General features: G+C 36.9%; 1 protein-coding gene across 1 annotated transcript in view; it reads left to right on the top strand.

Moving 5' to 3' along the window:
- Positions 1 to 12,805, top strand: part of LOC148732105 (MAM and LDL-receptor class A domain-containing protein 2-like) — a 55,072-nt gene that overhangs the window by 35,766 nt on the left and 6,501 nt on the right. The window contains exons 40-56 of the mRNA XM_088756410.1: positions 129 to 268; positions 578 to 811; positions 1,304 to 1,566; positions 1,933 to 2,041; positions 2,557 to 2,901; positions 3,362 to 3,400; positions 3,536 to 3,653; positions 3,809 to 3,880; positions 3,997 to 4,068; positions 4,429 to 4,500; positions 4,842 to 4,913; positions 5,048 to 5,119; positions 5,474 to 5,545; positions 9,505 to 9,534; positions 9,842 to 9,913; positions 11,191 to 11,262; positions 11,558 to 11,629. Of these exons, the coding sequence (XP_088612536.1) occupies positions 129 to 268; positions 578 to 811; positions 1,304 to 1,566; positions 1,933 to 2,041; positions 2,557 to 2,901; positions 3,362 to 3,400; positions 3,536 to 3,653; positions 3,809 to 3,880; positions 3,997 to 4,068; positions 4,429 to 4,500; positions 4,842 to 4,913; positions 5,048 to 5,119; positions 5,474 to 5,545; positions 9,505 to 9,534; positions 9,842 to 9,913; positions 11,191 to 11,262; positions 11,558 to 11,629 (1,926 nt within the window). The remainder of the gene's footprint in view (positions 1 to 128; positions 269 to 577; positions 812 to 1,303; positions 1,567 to 1,932; positions 2,042 to 2,556; positions 2,902 to 3,361; positions 3,401 to 3,535; positions 3,654 to 3,808; positions 3,881 to 3,996; positions 4,069 to 4,428; positions 4,501 to 4,841; positions 4,914 to 5,047; positions 5,120 to 5,473; positions 5,546 to 9,504; positions 9,535 to 9,841; positions 9,914 to 11,190; positions 11,263 to 11,557; positions 11,630 to 12,805) is intronic.

Genomic DNA, 12,805 nt, shown 5'->3' with positions numbered 1-12,805 from the left:
ACATCCTGGATTGCACCTACTACTGTAACTTAGTGAGTGGCCACATGCCACCATATGGATGAATGGATGGATGGATGGATAGATGAATTCAGTTTAAATGCCTGATTATCTTTATATTTTATTCATAGCAAAATACCGATGGGCGTAGCAGATGACATGTGGCACCACGTGTGTGTATTGTGGAATATTCGTAAGGGGCTCATGCAGGTGTTCAAAGACGGCGAGAGAAGATATGGTTCATTTGAATTCCATTTTACGCCGATCGAAGGTACCTTTTGTAGAGAAATTAACGACATTTGCTCAATGGCTTCAGCGAAAGTGTCATTTTTTATTTGTCTGGTTGATTTTGCGTTGCATTTTTCCACATTTACTTTCTAACTAGACCATCTTCAACTTATCGTAATAGATAGCTGATTTTAAACGAGAACGCCGAGGTACAAGTAACTTCTGCGATCAAAAAATTAAGCTGAGGGTTAAATTCGTGAGTTAACGAACTTCCAGATGATTACATAATTGTTTTCATAAAATTTAAGAGTTGTAACAAAACTGCTACAATCTCTTAACCTGTTGCACCCAGGGGTAGGAACCATGACCATTGGTTTCAGAAATCCCAGCGACAGTGCGTCAATTGCTTTGGGTGTATTGAGTGGATTCAATCTATGGGGTCACCCAATGCCAGTCGAGGAGATACTGCGCATGTCATTTGGATGTGACAGCGAAGATGGTGACGTGAAGGCCTGGAAAACAGTCAGAAGAGGGTTGCAGAAAGAAGTGGAAGTAAAATGGTTTCGAACCTGCAGCGATAGAGGAGGCAAGTTCATAGTGACGAGAATTTGATCGCAATCAGTCCTTAATTTATTGCTCTAAAGTTTGGATATGAAAAGATCCTTTTGGCTGGTTAAGGGAGTTTTGAAACTGAGCTGCGAAACCACAAGAAGAAACGAGCGAAAAAAGTTGCAATTTCTCACCTTGCAAATCCAACTCTCGTTTTCCCTGTTACACCATAATTCAAAAAACTTTTGTTATTAATCCATGTCGAGAAAGGCTTTATAATTAGTTCTACAGCTGATTGAGAGAAATTAGTCAAGGGAAGAAATTTGGAACCATGCTCGACTCTGAACCAAGAACCGCTGCATCAATGTCGCAATTTAATCAACTTTCTACTATGATGGCTCTTGAAATTTGATGTTTTGTTGGTTCGCTCAACACGTTGTTAAATGTTCCTTGTTTCTTGGTAATTTATCGATAGAGTTTACGATGATCTTTTGTAAATAAAATGCGTTTAATTTTATTTCTGATCCAGGTGGCCGACTTGTCGTGGACACTAACGTCACCCAGTTTACCCAGTTGGCTGTTCTCATGAGCCCGCTATACAATAGATCACATGATTGGCCTAGTGAGTGCCTGAAGTTTCGTTACATGTTCCGGGGACCTGGGAAGAAGACACTTATAATTTACCAGAAGACAAAAACCTACCGTAAAATTCCAATCTGGATTTCAGGAAGCAACACTGGCAAGAACTGGCTTTACGGAAAAGTTCCTTTGAATTCTCTCTCTGAGTTTCAGGTATGTGTCTCGGGATATTATGTTAGGAGCATATTCTGCTCGGAAGGGATAAATGTTTGTGCTGACGGTATAAAAAAAAATGGTTTCCAGGTTTTAAGCATAGAAAAGTATTAGAAAAACTTAACCAGTTGCCCATTACCCGCAACTTTCCATTGTATTTTACTGCGAATAAAGCTTTCCAACAGAACGATAGTTCTCCTCGAAAAACAGTTCCGTAGCGTGGCGTAAAGTTCTTTGTTTATGCAATTTTCTCCATTTCCATGTCCACTTTTTTTAGTTTTTCGAGGATGACGAGTTACAGTGATCGACCATAAATATGAGATTTTTTTGTTATATATTTTTGCTATCGTCTGATACAATAAACAGGTGCTAATAGAAGGAAAAACAGAGACAAGGGAAGACCTGATAGCATTGGCAGGATTGTACATTGAGGAGGGAAACCTTTGCCAACACAAACCCCTGTCAGCTAAACGAGGTACGGTTTTAGTAGAAACATTCCTTAAGTGCACTAAACCGCATTCACATTGTGGAGAAAGCTTTTGGAAAGGGATGAAAATTACACTCTTGAAAAACTGCACAAACTGACAAATTAACAAAAGCGCCACTTTCCATCTTTGCCTTATCGACTTTTCGGAGGATAAAAGAGGACTAACAGACGTCGCCTTTTACAAAATTGACACAAATTGACAAAAGCATCACCTTCCATCTTTGCCATATCGACTTTTTGAAGGATAAATTACCTCCCTTCAGCGGTTTCTTAGTTTGATTCACGAACCTAGCATCACAGCATGGTTGAATGTAATGTTGGTCCTCCTCTTCGCTTCGCAATCGCACGTTTAAACAAAATATGCTCAATTTTTTCTTGAATGTGTAAGGGGTTTTCAATAATTATCTGATTGGCCACAATATTTACAGACTGTCCTTTTGTTACAAAAAAAATACCAGCTCCATTTTGTCTCATCAACTAACAGTTCTTTCATCCTGTTTCAGCCTGTAACGAAACTTTGACTAACAAGTCGGGATATTTCTTCTCTCCTTTATATCCGGGACATTCCCTTGATGACATTCTTTGCAGATGGCTCATAACCGTCCCACAACGTCATATAATCCACTTGAAGTTCCAAGAATTCAGACTCAGAGAATACCCCACATGCGATAAATGTTTTGTGGTAGTTTTTGATGGTAGCGAAAAAACTGGACCCTCGTTGGGCAAATTCTGCGGCTATCTGTTTCCTCCAGATTTCTTGTCTTCCTCGAATCATTTAACAGTTTTTCTGAGCTGTCACGGAAATTTACCTGTGGCCAGATTAAAGGCCTTGTATCATTCTGTTTCAGGTAAATGAAAATCACAAAGTTTATTGCGTTTTTGTTATGATTCCTTTTTTCATTCTGCTTCCTTGTTCAGTACTTAAGGTGTGGTCTCCATGCTGGAGATAGAGCTCATTTATGGGTGGAAGAAGGCTGTTGAGAAATCCCCTAAGGTGTCAAATACGATTCATTATTTTGTATTTAGAAAATTTGCCCAAATCTAATGAATACCATCCATGGTATACCTTTCTTTGGTTGAACAAAATGCGAAATACCAAAGAAAACCAATTCAGGATTTTGAATATAAGTATATTCTGTTCTGAGTGCATTTAAAAGAGACAAGTCTTTTATTATGCATTAAATTTCTGATCAAGGTTACCAGTAGTACTCCATTCACAGTATTCTTGACTAACGTCTTTGAGCCTTTCTATTTCTTTCCAGTACTCTTTTATGGGGGTATTTAAGAGCTCTTCTTTTCTTTTTCCAGCCAAGGACAATGACGAACCATCCTGTTCAAGTCGGCAAAGTAAACAATCTTTGGGTCTCGTGCTCTAATTTTATGCTTCTGATTTACTGTTTGCGCGTTTTCCTATCATTCCAGATTTGGACGTTAGTTGTCAGCTTTAGTCTGAATGATAGTATTGTTTTCCCTTGTTTTTAGGTTGTCCATCGAGCTGCAAATGTGAAGATTTCGGTGAAGGCAAAGACAAAGGGATTATTGTAACTGGAGTAGACTTGCTCAGTATTCCATCTAATCTCCCCCCTAATACTCGAGCTGTGTAAGCCATGAAAAACTTAATAGTTTTGTTGTTTTTCAACTTCATCATTGACATATCCACATTGTTTTCCTTTTCTTTGTTAGCTAGCTGCTCTGTTGGTTTGTGATGATTAGAATTCTAGTCTTGTTTACTGCAAGTTTAATATTTCTTTCAAGGTTTTTCCAGAAAAATCGGGTACGTCAGTTACAAGAAAAGGCCTTTGCAAATCTCGACAAGCTAGAATATATGTGAGTAAACTTTACATTTGTTGATTAAAAGAATTAAAAATCTGCATCAAGATTTCTGCTATAGAGTTAGGTGAACTGGCTGGGGAACTTAACGAGCTGATTACTTTTTTTTCTAGAGACATGAGCTTCAATATTCTGCTTCGCCTCAGAGAAAACTGCTTTCAAAATGTCCCATCCGTCGAAACTATGTTAGTATGCATCACGACATTTTAAGGGTAATTTTTTTTGCCGAGTGAGTTGTTTCTTCATTTAAACACTGCAGTCCTTGATTGGGAAAACCGCATAATACGGTCTTTTTTGTCTTTACACTAGCATAAACCAAGAAAAAATGGTGGAGATGCTGTGATCTGATATCCAAGAGGGTTTTAAAAGCTGCTATCCCATTTCAGATCCAAATGGTAACATCTGGGCACATTTGCTTGCCCAATGGTGACAAAAGCGAAACCCTCTACTGTCGTGTATATCTATTTAGCTGTCAGAAGAGAGTCGCTTTAAGGCTGCTATCAGTTATATGTTCATTAAATTTAACGCTGTGCTTTTTGTTCCAGGAGACTGAACTTCAACTTCTTACAATCTCTTCCCAACGGACTCTTTCTTGAACTTCATAATTTACGCGTTCTGTAAGTATTTGTGTACCTTAAAGGCCGACCCTCATCACAGGTTTGTCACTATGGATCGATTTTAATCAAAGGCGGAAAATCATAGTGGGTGCAGATGAACGATTTTCCATTGTGCTCGATATAGTGTAAACGACTGACGCTTGCATACTTGTTCTTATTACGCATCCTATTCTCTAAAATGTCGGCGCAAATTTACCTGAGCAATCACAGAGTTTATACATCGACAACTCGCATTCCTTTCAACACGACTAAAAACTGAGTGTCTTTGATTTGGTCATTAGACTTCATTCCACTTCATTTTACACAATTTAAACTCAGTGAAATTGATTGATTTGCTTCAGAGATTTAGGGAAAAACCGTCTTCGCAAAGCAGTAAAAGGAATGTTGGATGGACTTTCTAGTATAGAGGTTTTGTAAGTGTTAACTTCTAAACTACAAGTTACCCAATTAAATTTGCAATACTGTATTTCTCATGTGAAGCTTTTAAAATGTCTTCAACGACCTTAAGTGGAGATAATCTAAATTAAAATTTCATATTTGCTCTCAGAGGCTTGCGTTCAAACCAGATTGAGAGAGTGGAATATGGTGTTTTTGAAAACAAAACTACCATGACCAATCTGTAAGTATTGCTATCCTTCATTTATTTCAGGTAATGTTTCCCGTGACTTAATTTGAAATAATTATAGACTGTTTGTGATGTGTCGAAGTCTTTATTAAGTAATCTTAGCGGTCCGTGTACAGATTATAATGGGGTTTAGTTTTTCTCCGTTGTGAAACTCTGAAGACCCTATGAAGACTTCTGAAATGAAATTGTTTTTAGAACAAGATTAGAAATTAGAAATTTTCCTGGAATTCCTTTTAGATCAAGATTGAAAATTCGAAATTTTCGTGGGTTTTCTTTTCCTTATTTTTCGATTAGGTTATGTATTATGGTTTTGTATCATTATTTTTTTAATTGGCCATTTGCAATTAGGTATCTTCAGGATAACAAGCTCAAAACATTACCAGAAGGCCTGTTTGAAGATCTTTCAAAGCTGAAAGTGTTGTAAGTATGGCAATCCAAAAATTGGTCATCATTACAGAAAGAAACAAACAGTTGTAAAAACTAAGAATAATTGGCTGCCTACTGGGGCCTGTTTCTCGAAAGTCTATGTACTTACTGCTCTCGAAAAGTTCTTTTCGATGTGTTTACGTTCAACGTCGTAATGTCATAAGTGTTGAAATTCAAACAGTGAAATAATCAGAAAAAGAAATAGAATTGATTGTCTTTTCATCTAACATCTATATTACTGTTACTTTGACTCATGGTATACAATAAAGCTCTAAGCCCATAAAGTTACCTGTACTTCCTATATTTCTTGGTATGGTAGTTAAAAAGAGTTTTGGGTTGCATCAAACTAAAATTCCTTTAGCCGGACGCTATCTAAGTTCCTTTCTCCTGCGTACTTGATTTTACATGGATATTGATAGAGGAATTTACAGAACAGTCACATCAGGAAGTAAAATGTTAGGTGGCGTAACCATTTGAATCCTTAGGGTAACAAGCATCTACTTTCCTCTCACAATATCACCCCTGAATCGCACATTAAGGTCAGGAGAACAAAGGAAAATCACCACAAACCAAGGAAGCTCTCGATTGTTAGACAAATTCCCCTAGTCAATCACAAAAGAAAAGAATAGAGAAGAGTATAGAATATATGAATATTGATGTTGGGGTATAAGTAGTCAAACGATGATATAACCAGCTGATGACGGTGGGCAATGATCATGGTAGTGGTTTACAAGATAGGTTTATTCTCATAATAATAATTCTTGGCACTGTTTGACTAACAATGTTATCAATAGAAATAACATAGGCAGCCGATCAATTTTGTGGTCCTATCTCACCTTGAATACCTGGAAGCTCTACACAATTCTATTGCGTACAGTGTACTTCGTTTCTCGAAATGGCCAATAAGATAGAAAATTCAAGTGAAGACCATTCAGCTGCTCCACGAAATGTTTGAATTATCAGTCTTATGACATAGGTAAATTTTGATTTTACTGTCATCCGTATTGCACTTTATGCCTCAGAAACTTGAGTAGGAACGAGCTAACAACGGTGACGAAAACAACTTTCAAAGGACTCAAATCACTGGAATATTTGTGAGTAGAGGGTTTGTTAATGCTATGTGTCGTGACTTAATTTGAAATAATTGTAGTTGTGACTATTTGTGATGTGTCGAACTTTTTAGGGGCCTTTGTACAGATTACGACAAGACTTTGTTTTCTCCGTTATGACACTCGGAAGACCCTATGAAGATTTCTCCTTTTATGGAATTTTTTTTAGATCAAGACTAGAAATTCAATGTTTTCGTGGGTTTTCTTTTCCTTATTTTTAGATTAGGTTACTTATCATGGTTCTGTATCATTACTTTTTTATTTGCCCATTTGTAATTAGGTATCTTCAGGATAACAAGCTCAAAACACTACCAGAAGGCCTACTTGGAGATGTTTCAAAGCTGAAAGTGTTGTAAGTATGGCAATCCAAAAATTAGTCATCATTAGAGAAAGAAACACACAGTTCTAAAAAGTAAGAATACTTAGTTGCCTACCGGGGCCTGTTTCTCGAAAGTCCATGTAGTTACTCCTCTCGAAAAGTTTTTTTCACTGTGTTTACGGTCAACACGGTGTTATCATAAGTGTTGAAATTCAAAAAGTGAAGTAATCAGAAAAAGAAATAAAACTGATTGTCTTTTCATCTAACATCTACATTACTGTTACTTTGATTCAGGATATACAATAAAGCTATAAGTCCATAAAGTTACCGGTACTTCCTATATTTCTAGGTATAATATTTGAAAAGAGTTTTGGGTTGCATCAAACTAAAATCCTTCAGCTGAATGCTATCTAAGTTCCTTTCTCCTGCGTACTTGATTTTACATGGATATTGATAGAGGAATTTACAGAACAGTCACATCAGGAAGTAAAATGTTAGGTGGCGTAGCCATTTGACTCCTCAGGGTAACAAGCATCTACTTTCCTCTCACAATATCACCCCTGAATCGCACATTAAGATCAGGAGAACAAAGGAAAATCATCACAAACCAACGAAGCTCTCGATTGTTAGACAAATTCTCCTTGTCAATTACAAAAGAAAAGAATAGAGAAGAGTATAGAATATATGGATATTGATGTTAGAGTATAAATAGTCAAACGATGATAAAACCAGCTTATGACGGTGGGCAATGATCATGGTAGTGGTTTACAAGATAGGTTTATTCTCATAATAATAATTCTTGGCACTGTTTGACTAACAAGTTATCAATAGAAATAACATAGGCAGCCGATCAATTTTGTGGTCCTATCTCACCTTGAATACCTGGAAGCTCTACACAATTCTATTGCGTACAGTGTACTCCGTTTCTCGAAATGGCCAATAAGATAGAAAATTCAAGGGAAGACCATTCAGCTGCTCCACGAAACGTTTGAATTATCAGTCTTATGACAGAAGTAAATTTTGATTTAACTGTCCTCTGTATTGCACTTTATGCCTCAGAAACTTGAGTAGGAACGAGCTAATAACGGTGACGAAAACAACTTTCAAAGGACTCAAATCACTGGAATATTTGTGAGTAGAGGGTTTGTTAATGCTATGTGTCGTGACTTAATTTGAAGTAATTGTAGTTGTGACTATTTGTGATGTGTCGAACTTTTTAGGGGTCTTTGTACAGATTACGACAAGACTTTGTTTTCTCCGTTATGACACTCGGAAGACCCTATGAAGATTTCTCCTTTTATGGAATTATTTTTAGATCAAGACTAGAAATTCGATGTCTTCGTGGGTTTTCTTTTCCTTATTTTTCGATTCGGTTATTTATTATGGTTTTGTATCATTACTTTTTTATTTGCCTGTTTGCAATTAGGTATCTTCAGGATAACAAGCTCAAAACACTACCAGAAGGCCTGCTTGGACATCTTTCAAAGCTGAAAGTGTTGTAAGTATGGCAATCCAAAAATTGGTCATCATTACCGAAAGGAACAAACAGTTGTAAAAACTAAGAATAATTGGTTGCCTACTGGGGCCCGTTTCTCAAAAGTCTATGTACTTACTGCTCTCCAAAATTTTTTTTCGCTGGGTTTACGTTCAACGTCGTAATGTCATAAGTGTTGAAATTCAAAAAGTAAAGTGATCAGAAAAAGAAATAGAACCGATTGTCTTTTGATCTAACATCTACATTACTGTTACTTTGATTCAGAGTATACACTAAAGCTCTAGGCCTTAAAGTTACCGGTACTTCCTATATTTCTAGGTATGGTAGTTGAGAAGAGTTTTGAGTTGCATCAAACTAAAATCCTTCAGCTGAATGCTATCTATGTTCCTTTCTCCTGCGTACTTGATTTTACATGGATATTGAAAGAGGAATTTACAGAACAGTCACATCAGGAAGTAAAATGTTGGGTGGCGTAACCATTTGACTCCTCAAGGTGACAAGCTCTACTTTCCTCTCACAATATCACTCCTGAATCGCACATTAAGGTCAGGAGAACAAAGGGTAATCATCATAAACCAAGGAAGCTCTCGATTGTTAGACAAATTCTCCTTGTCAATCACAAAAGAAAAGAATAGAGTAGATTATAGAATAAATGGATATTGATGTTAGGGTATAAATAGTCAAACGATGATAAAACAAGCTGATGACGGTGGGCAGTGATCATAGTAGTGGTTTATAAGATAGGTTAATTCTCAGAATAAAAATTCTTGGCACTGTTTGAATGACAAGGTATCAATGGAAATAACATAGCCAGCCGATCAATTTTGTGGTCTTATCTCACCTTGAATACCTGGAAGCTCTACACGTTTCTGTTGTGTACAATGTACTTCGTAAGTTCTCGAAATGGCCAATAAGATAGAAAATTCGAGTGAAGACCATTCAGCTGCTCCGCGAAACGTTTGAATTATCAGTCTTATGACAGAAATATATTTTGATTTAACTGTCCTCCGTATTGCACTTTATTCCTCAGAAACTTGAGTGGGAACGAGCTGGAGTATTTGTGAGTAGCGCTTTTGTTGATCGCTAGATGTCGTGACTTAATTTGAAATCATTGTAGTTGTGACTATTTGTGATGTGTCGAACTTTTTATTAAGTAATTTTAGGGGTCTGTTTACAGCTTATAATAGGATTTTGTTTTTCTCGGTTATGACACTCTGAAGACCCTATGAAGATTTCTTATATGGAATTGTTTTTAGATCAAGATTAGAAATTCGAAGTTTTCGTGGGTTTTCTTTTCCTTACTTCTCGATTAGGTTATTTATTATGGTTTTGTATCATTACTTTTTTCTTCGGCCATATGTAATTAGGTATCTTCAGGATTACAAGCTCAAAACATTACCAGAAGGCCTGCTTGAAAATCTTTCAAAGCTGAAATTGTTGTAAGTATGGCAATCCAAAAATTGGTCATCATTAGAGAAAGAAACACACAGTTCTAAATAGTAAGAATACTTGGTTGCCTGCTGGGGCCCGTTTCTCGAAAGTTCATGAAAGTCCGTTTCTCGAAAGTCCAGAGTGAAAAAGTTTTTCTCAGTGTGTTTACGGTCAACATGGTGATATCATAAGTGTTGAAATTCAAACATGAAATAATCAGAAAAAGAAATAGAATTGATTGCCTTTTCATCTAACATCTACATTACTGTTACCTTGATTTATGGTATACAATACGGCTCTTGGGCCCGTTTCTCGAAAGTTCCGGTAACTTAACGGGCCCAAAGCCATGTTTTAAATTCAAAATTTAAAGGATAGGAAACCGGGTTCTGGCACATAAACCAGTCCTTTCTGTTTCTTTAGATGATAGTTTTCTTGTATCACTTTGAAAACTTTTGAAATCCCCATCTTGAATGAAAACAGAACAGCTTTACAGGCCCGTTAAGTTACCGAGACTTTCGAGAAACGAGCCCCTAAGCCCATAAAGTTACCGGTACTTCTTATATTTCTAGGTATGGTAGTTGAAAAGAGTTTTGGGTGGCATCAAACTAAAATTTCTTTAGCTGGAGGCTCTCTAAGTTCCTTTCTCCTGCGTACTTGATTTTACATGGATATTGATAGAGGAATTTACAGAACAGTCACATCAGGAAGTAAAATTTTAGGTGGCGTAACCATTTGACTCCTCAAGGTGACAAGCATCTACTTTCCTCTCACAATATCACCCCTGAATCGCACATTAAGGTCAGGAGAACAAAGGAAAATCATCATAAACCAAGGAAGCTCTCGATTGTTAGACAAATTCCCCTTGTCAATCACAAAAGAAAAGAATAGAGTATAGTATAGAATATATGGATATTGATGTTAGGGTATAAATAGGGTATCAAACGATGATAAAACCAGCTTATGACGGTGGGCAATGATCATGGTAGTGGTTTACAAGATAGGTTTATTCTCATAATAATAATTCTTGGCACTGTTTGACTGACAAGTTATCAATGGAAATAACATAGTCAGCCGATCAATTTTGTGGCACTATATCACCTTGAATACCTGGAAGCTCTACACATTTCTGTTGTGTACAGGGTACTTCGTTTCTGGAAATAGCCAATTAAGATAGAAAATTCAAGTGAGGACCATTCAGCTGCTCCACAAAACGTTTGAATTATCAGTCTTATGACAGAAGTAATTTTTGATTTAACTGTCATCCGTATTGCACTTTCTTCCTCAGAAACTTGAGTGGGAACGAGCTAACAACGGTGACGAAAACAACTTTCAAAGGACTCAAATCACTGGAATATTTGTGAGTAGAGGCTTTGTTAATGCTATGTGTCGTGACTTAATTTGGAATACTTATAGTTTTGACTATTTGTGATGTGTCGAACTTGTTAGGGGTCCTTGTACAGATTATGAAGGGATTTTGTTTTCTCCGTTATGACACTCTGAAGACCCTATGAAGATTTCTCCTTTTATGGAATTATTTTTAGATCAAGATTAGAAATTCGAAGTTTTTGTGGGTTTTCTTTTCCTTATTTTTCGATTAGGTTATTTATCATGGTTTTGTGTCATTACTTTTTTATTTGCCCATTTGTAACTAGGTATCTTCAGGATAACAAGCTCAAAACACTACCAGAAGGCCTGCTTGGAGATCTTTCAAAGCTGAAAGTGTTGTAAGTATGGCAATCCAAAAATTGGTCATCATTAGAGAAAGAAACACACACTTGTAAAAAGTAAGAATACTTGGTTGCCTACTGGGGCCCGTTTCTCGAAAGTCCATGTACTTACTGCTCTCGAAAAGTTTTTTTCACTGTGTTTACGGTCAACACGGTGATATCATAAGTGTTGAAATTCAAACAGTGAAGTAATCAGGAAAAGAAATAGAATTGATTGTCTTTTCATCTAACATCTACATTACTGTTACATTGACTCAGGATATACAATAAAGCTCTAAGTCCATAAAGCTACCGGTACTTCCTATATTAGCACATATGGTAGTTGAAAAGAGTTTTGGGTTGCATCAAACTAAAATCCTTCAGCTGAATGCTATCTAAGTTCCTTTCTCCTGCGTACTTGATTTTACATGGATATTGATAGAGGAATTTACAGAACAGTCACATCAGGAAGTAAAATGTTAGGTGGCGTAACCATTTGACTCCTCAAGGTGACAAGCATCTACTTTCCTCTCACAATATCACCCCTGAATCGCACATTAAGGTCAGGAGAACAAAGGAAAATCATCATAAACCAAGGAAGCTCTCGATTGTTAGACAAATTCTCCTTGTCAATCACAAAAGAAAAGAATAGAGAAGAGTATAGAAAATATGGATATTGATTTTAGGGTATAAATAGTCAAACGATGATAAAACCAGCTGATGACGCTGGGTAATGATCATAGTAGTGGTTTACAAGATAGGTTTATTCTCATAATAATAATTATTGGCACTGTTTGAATGACAAGGTATTAATGGAAATAACATAGGTTTGTAGGTAGGTAACTTTATTTCAACTCGGGTTGTTGAGGCTGATTAGGCCCCTAGCAATACATGCTAATATGCTGAGCAACACCCACCCATCCCACCCCAGGAGAGAACATCCACCACACAGTAATCTCGAACGTGGAAAATTAACGTTTCCTACCCCTAACCTTGCAGGAGACGGGGCCTACGGTTTATTCGTCCTTATCTGAGAAGACTACAATATCTGTCCATTTCTTGATATCGGAAAGGCAGCAAATTCTCCTCACTTATTTTAAGACTATGAGTATTGGTCCGGCCGGGGCAATACTGAACAAAGCTAGCCGATCAATTTTGTGGTCCTATCTCACCTTGAATACCTGAAAGCTCTAC

The sequence above is a fragment of the Stylophora pistillata genome, chromosome 4 (assembly GCF_964205215.1).
Source record: "Stylophora pistillata chromosome 4, jaStyPist1.2, whole genome shotgun sequence".
Classification (NCBI taxonomy): Eukaryota; Metazoa; Cnidaria; class Anthozoa; order Scleractinia; family Pocilloporidae; genus Stylophora; species Stylophora pistillata.
The sequence above is the reverse complement of the archived record's forward strand: the minus strand, read 5'-3'. Positions and strand labels throughout refer to the sequence as shown.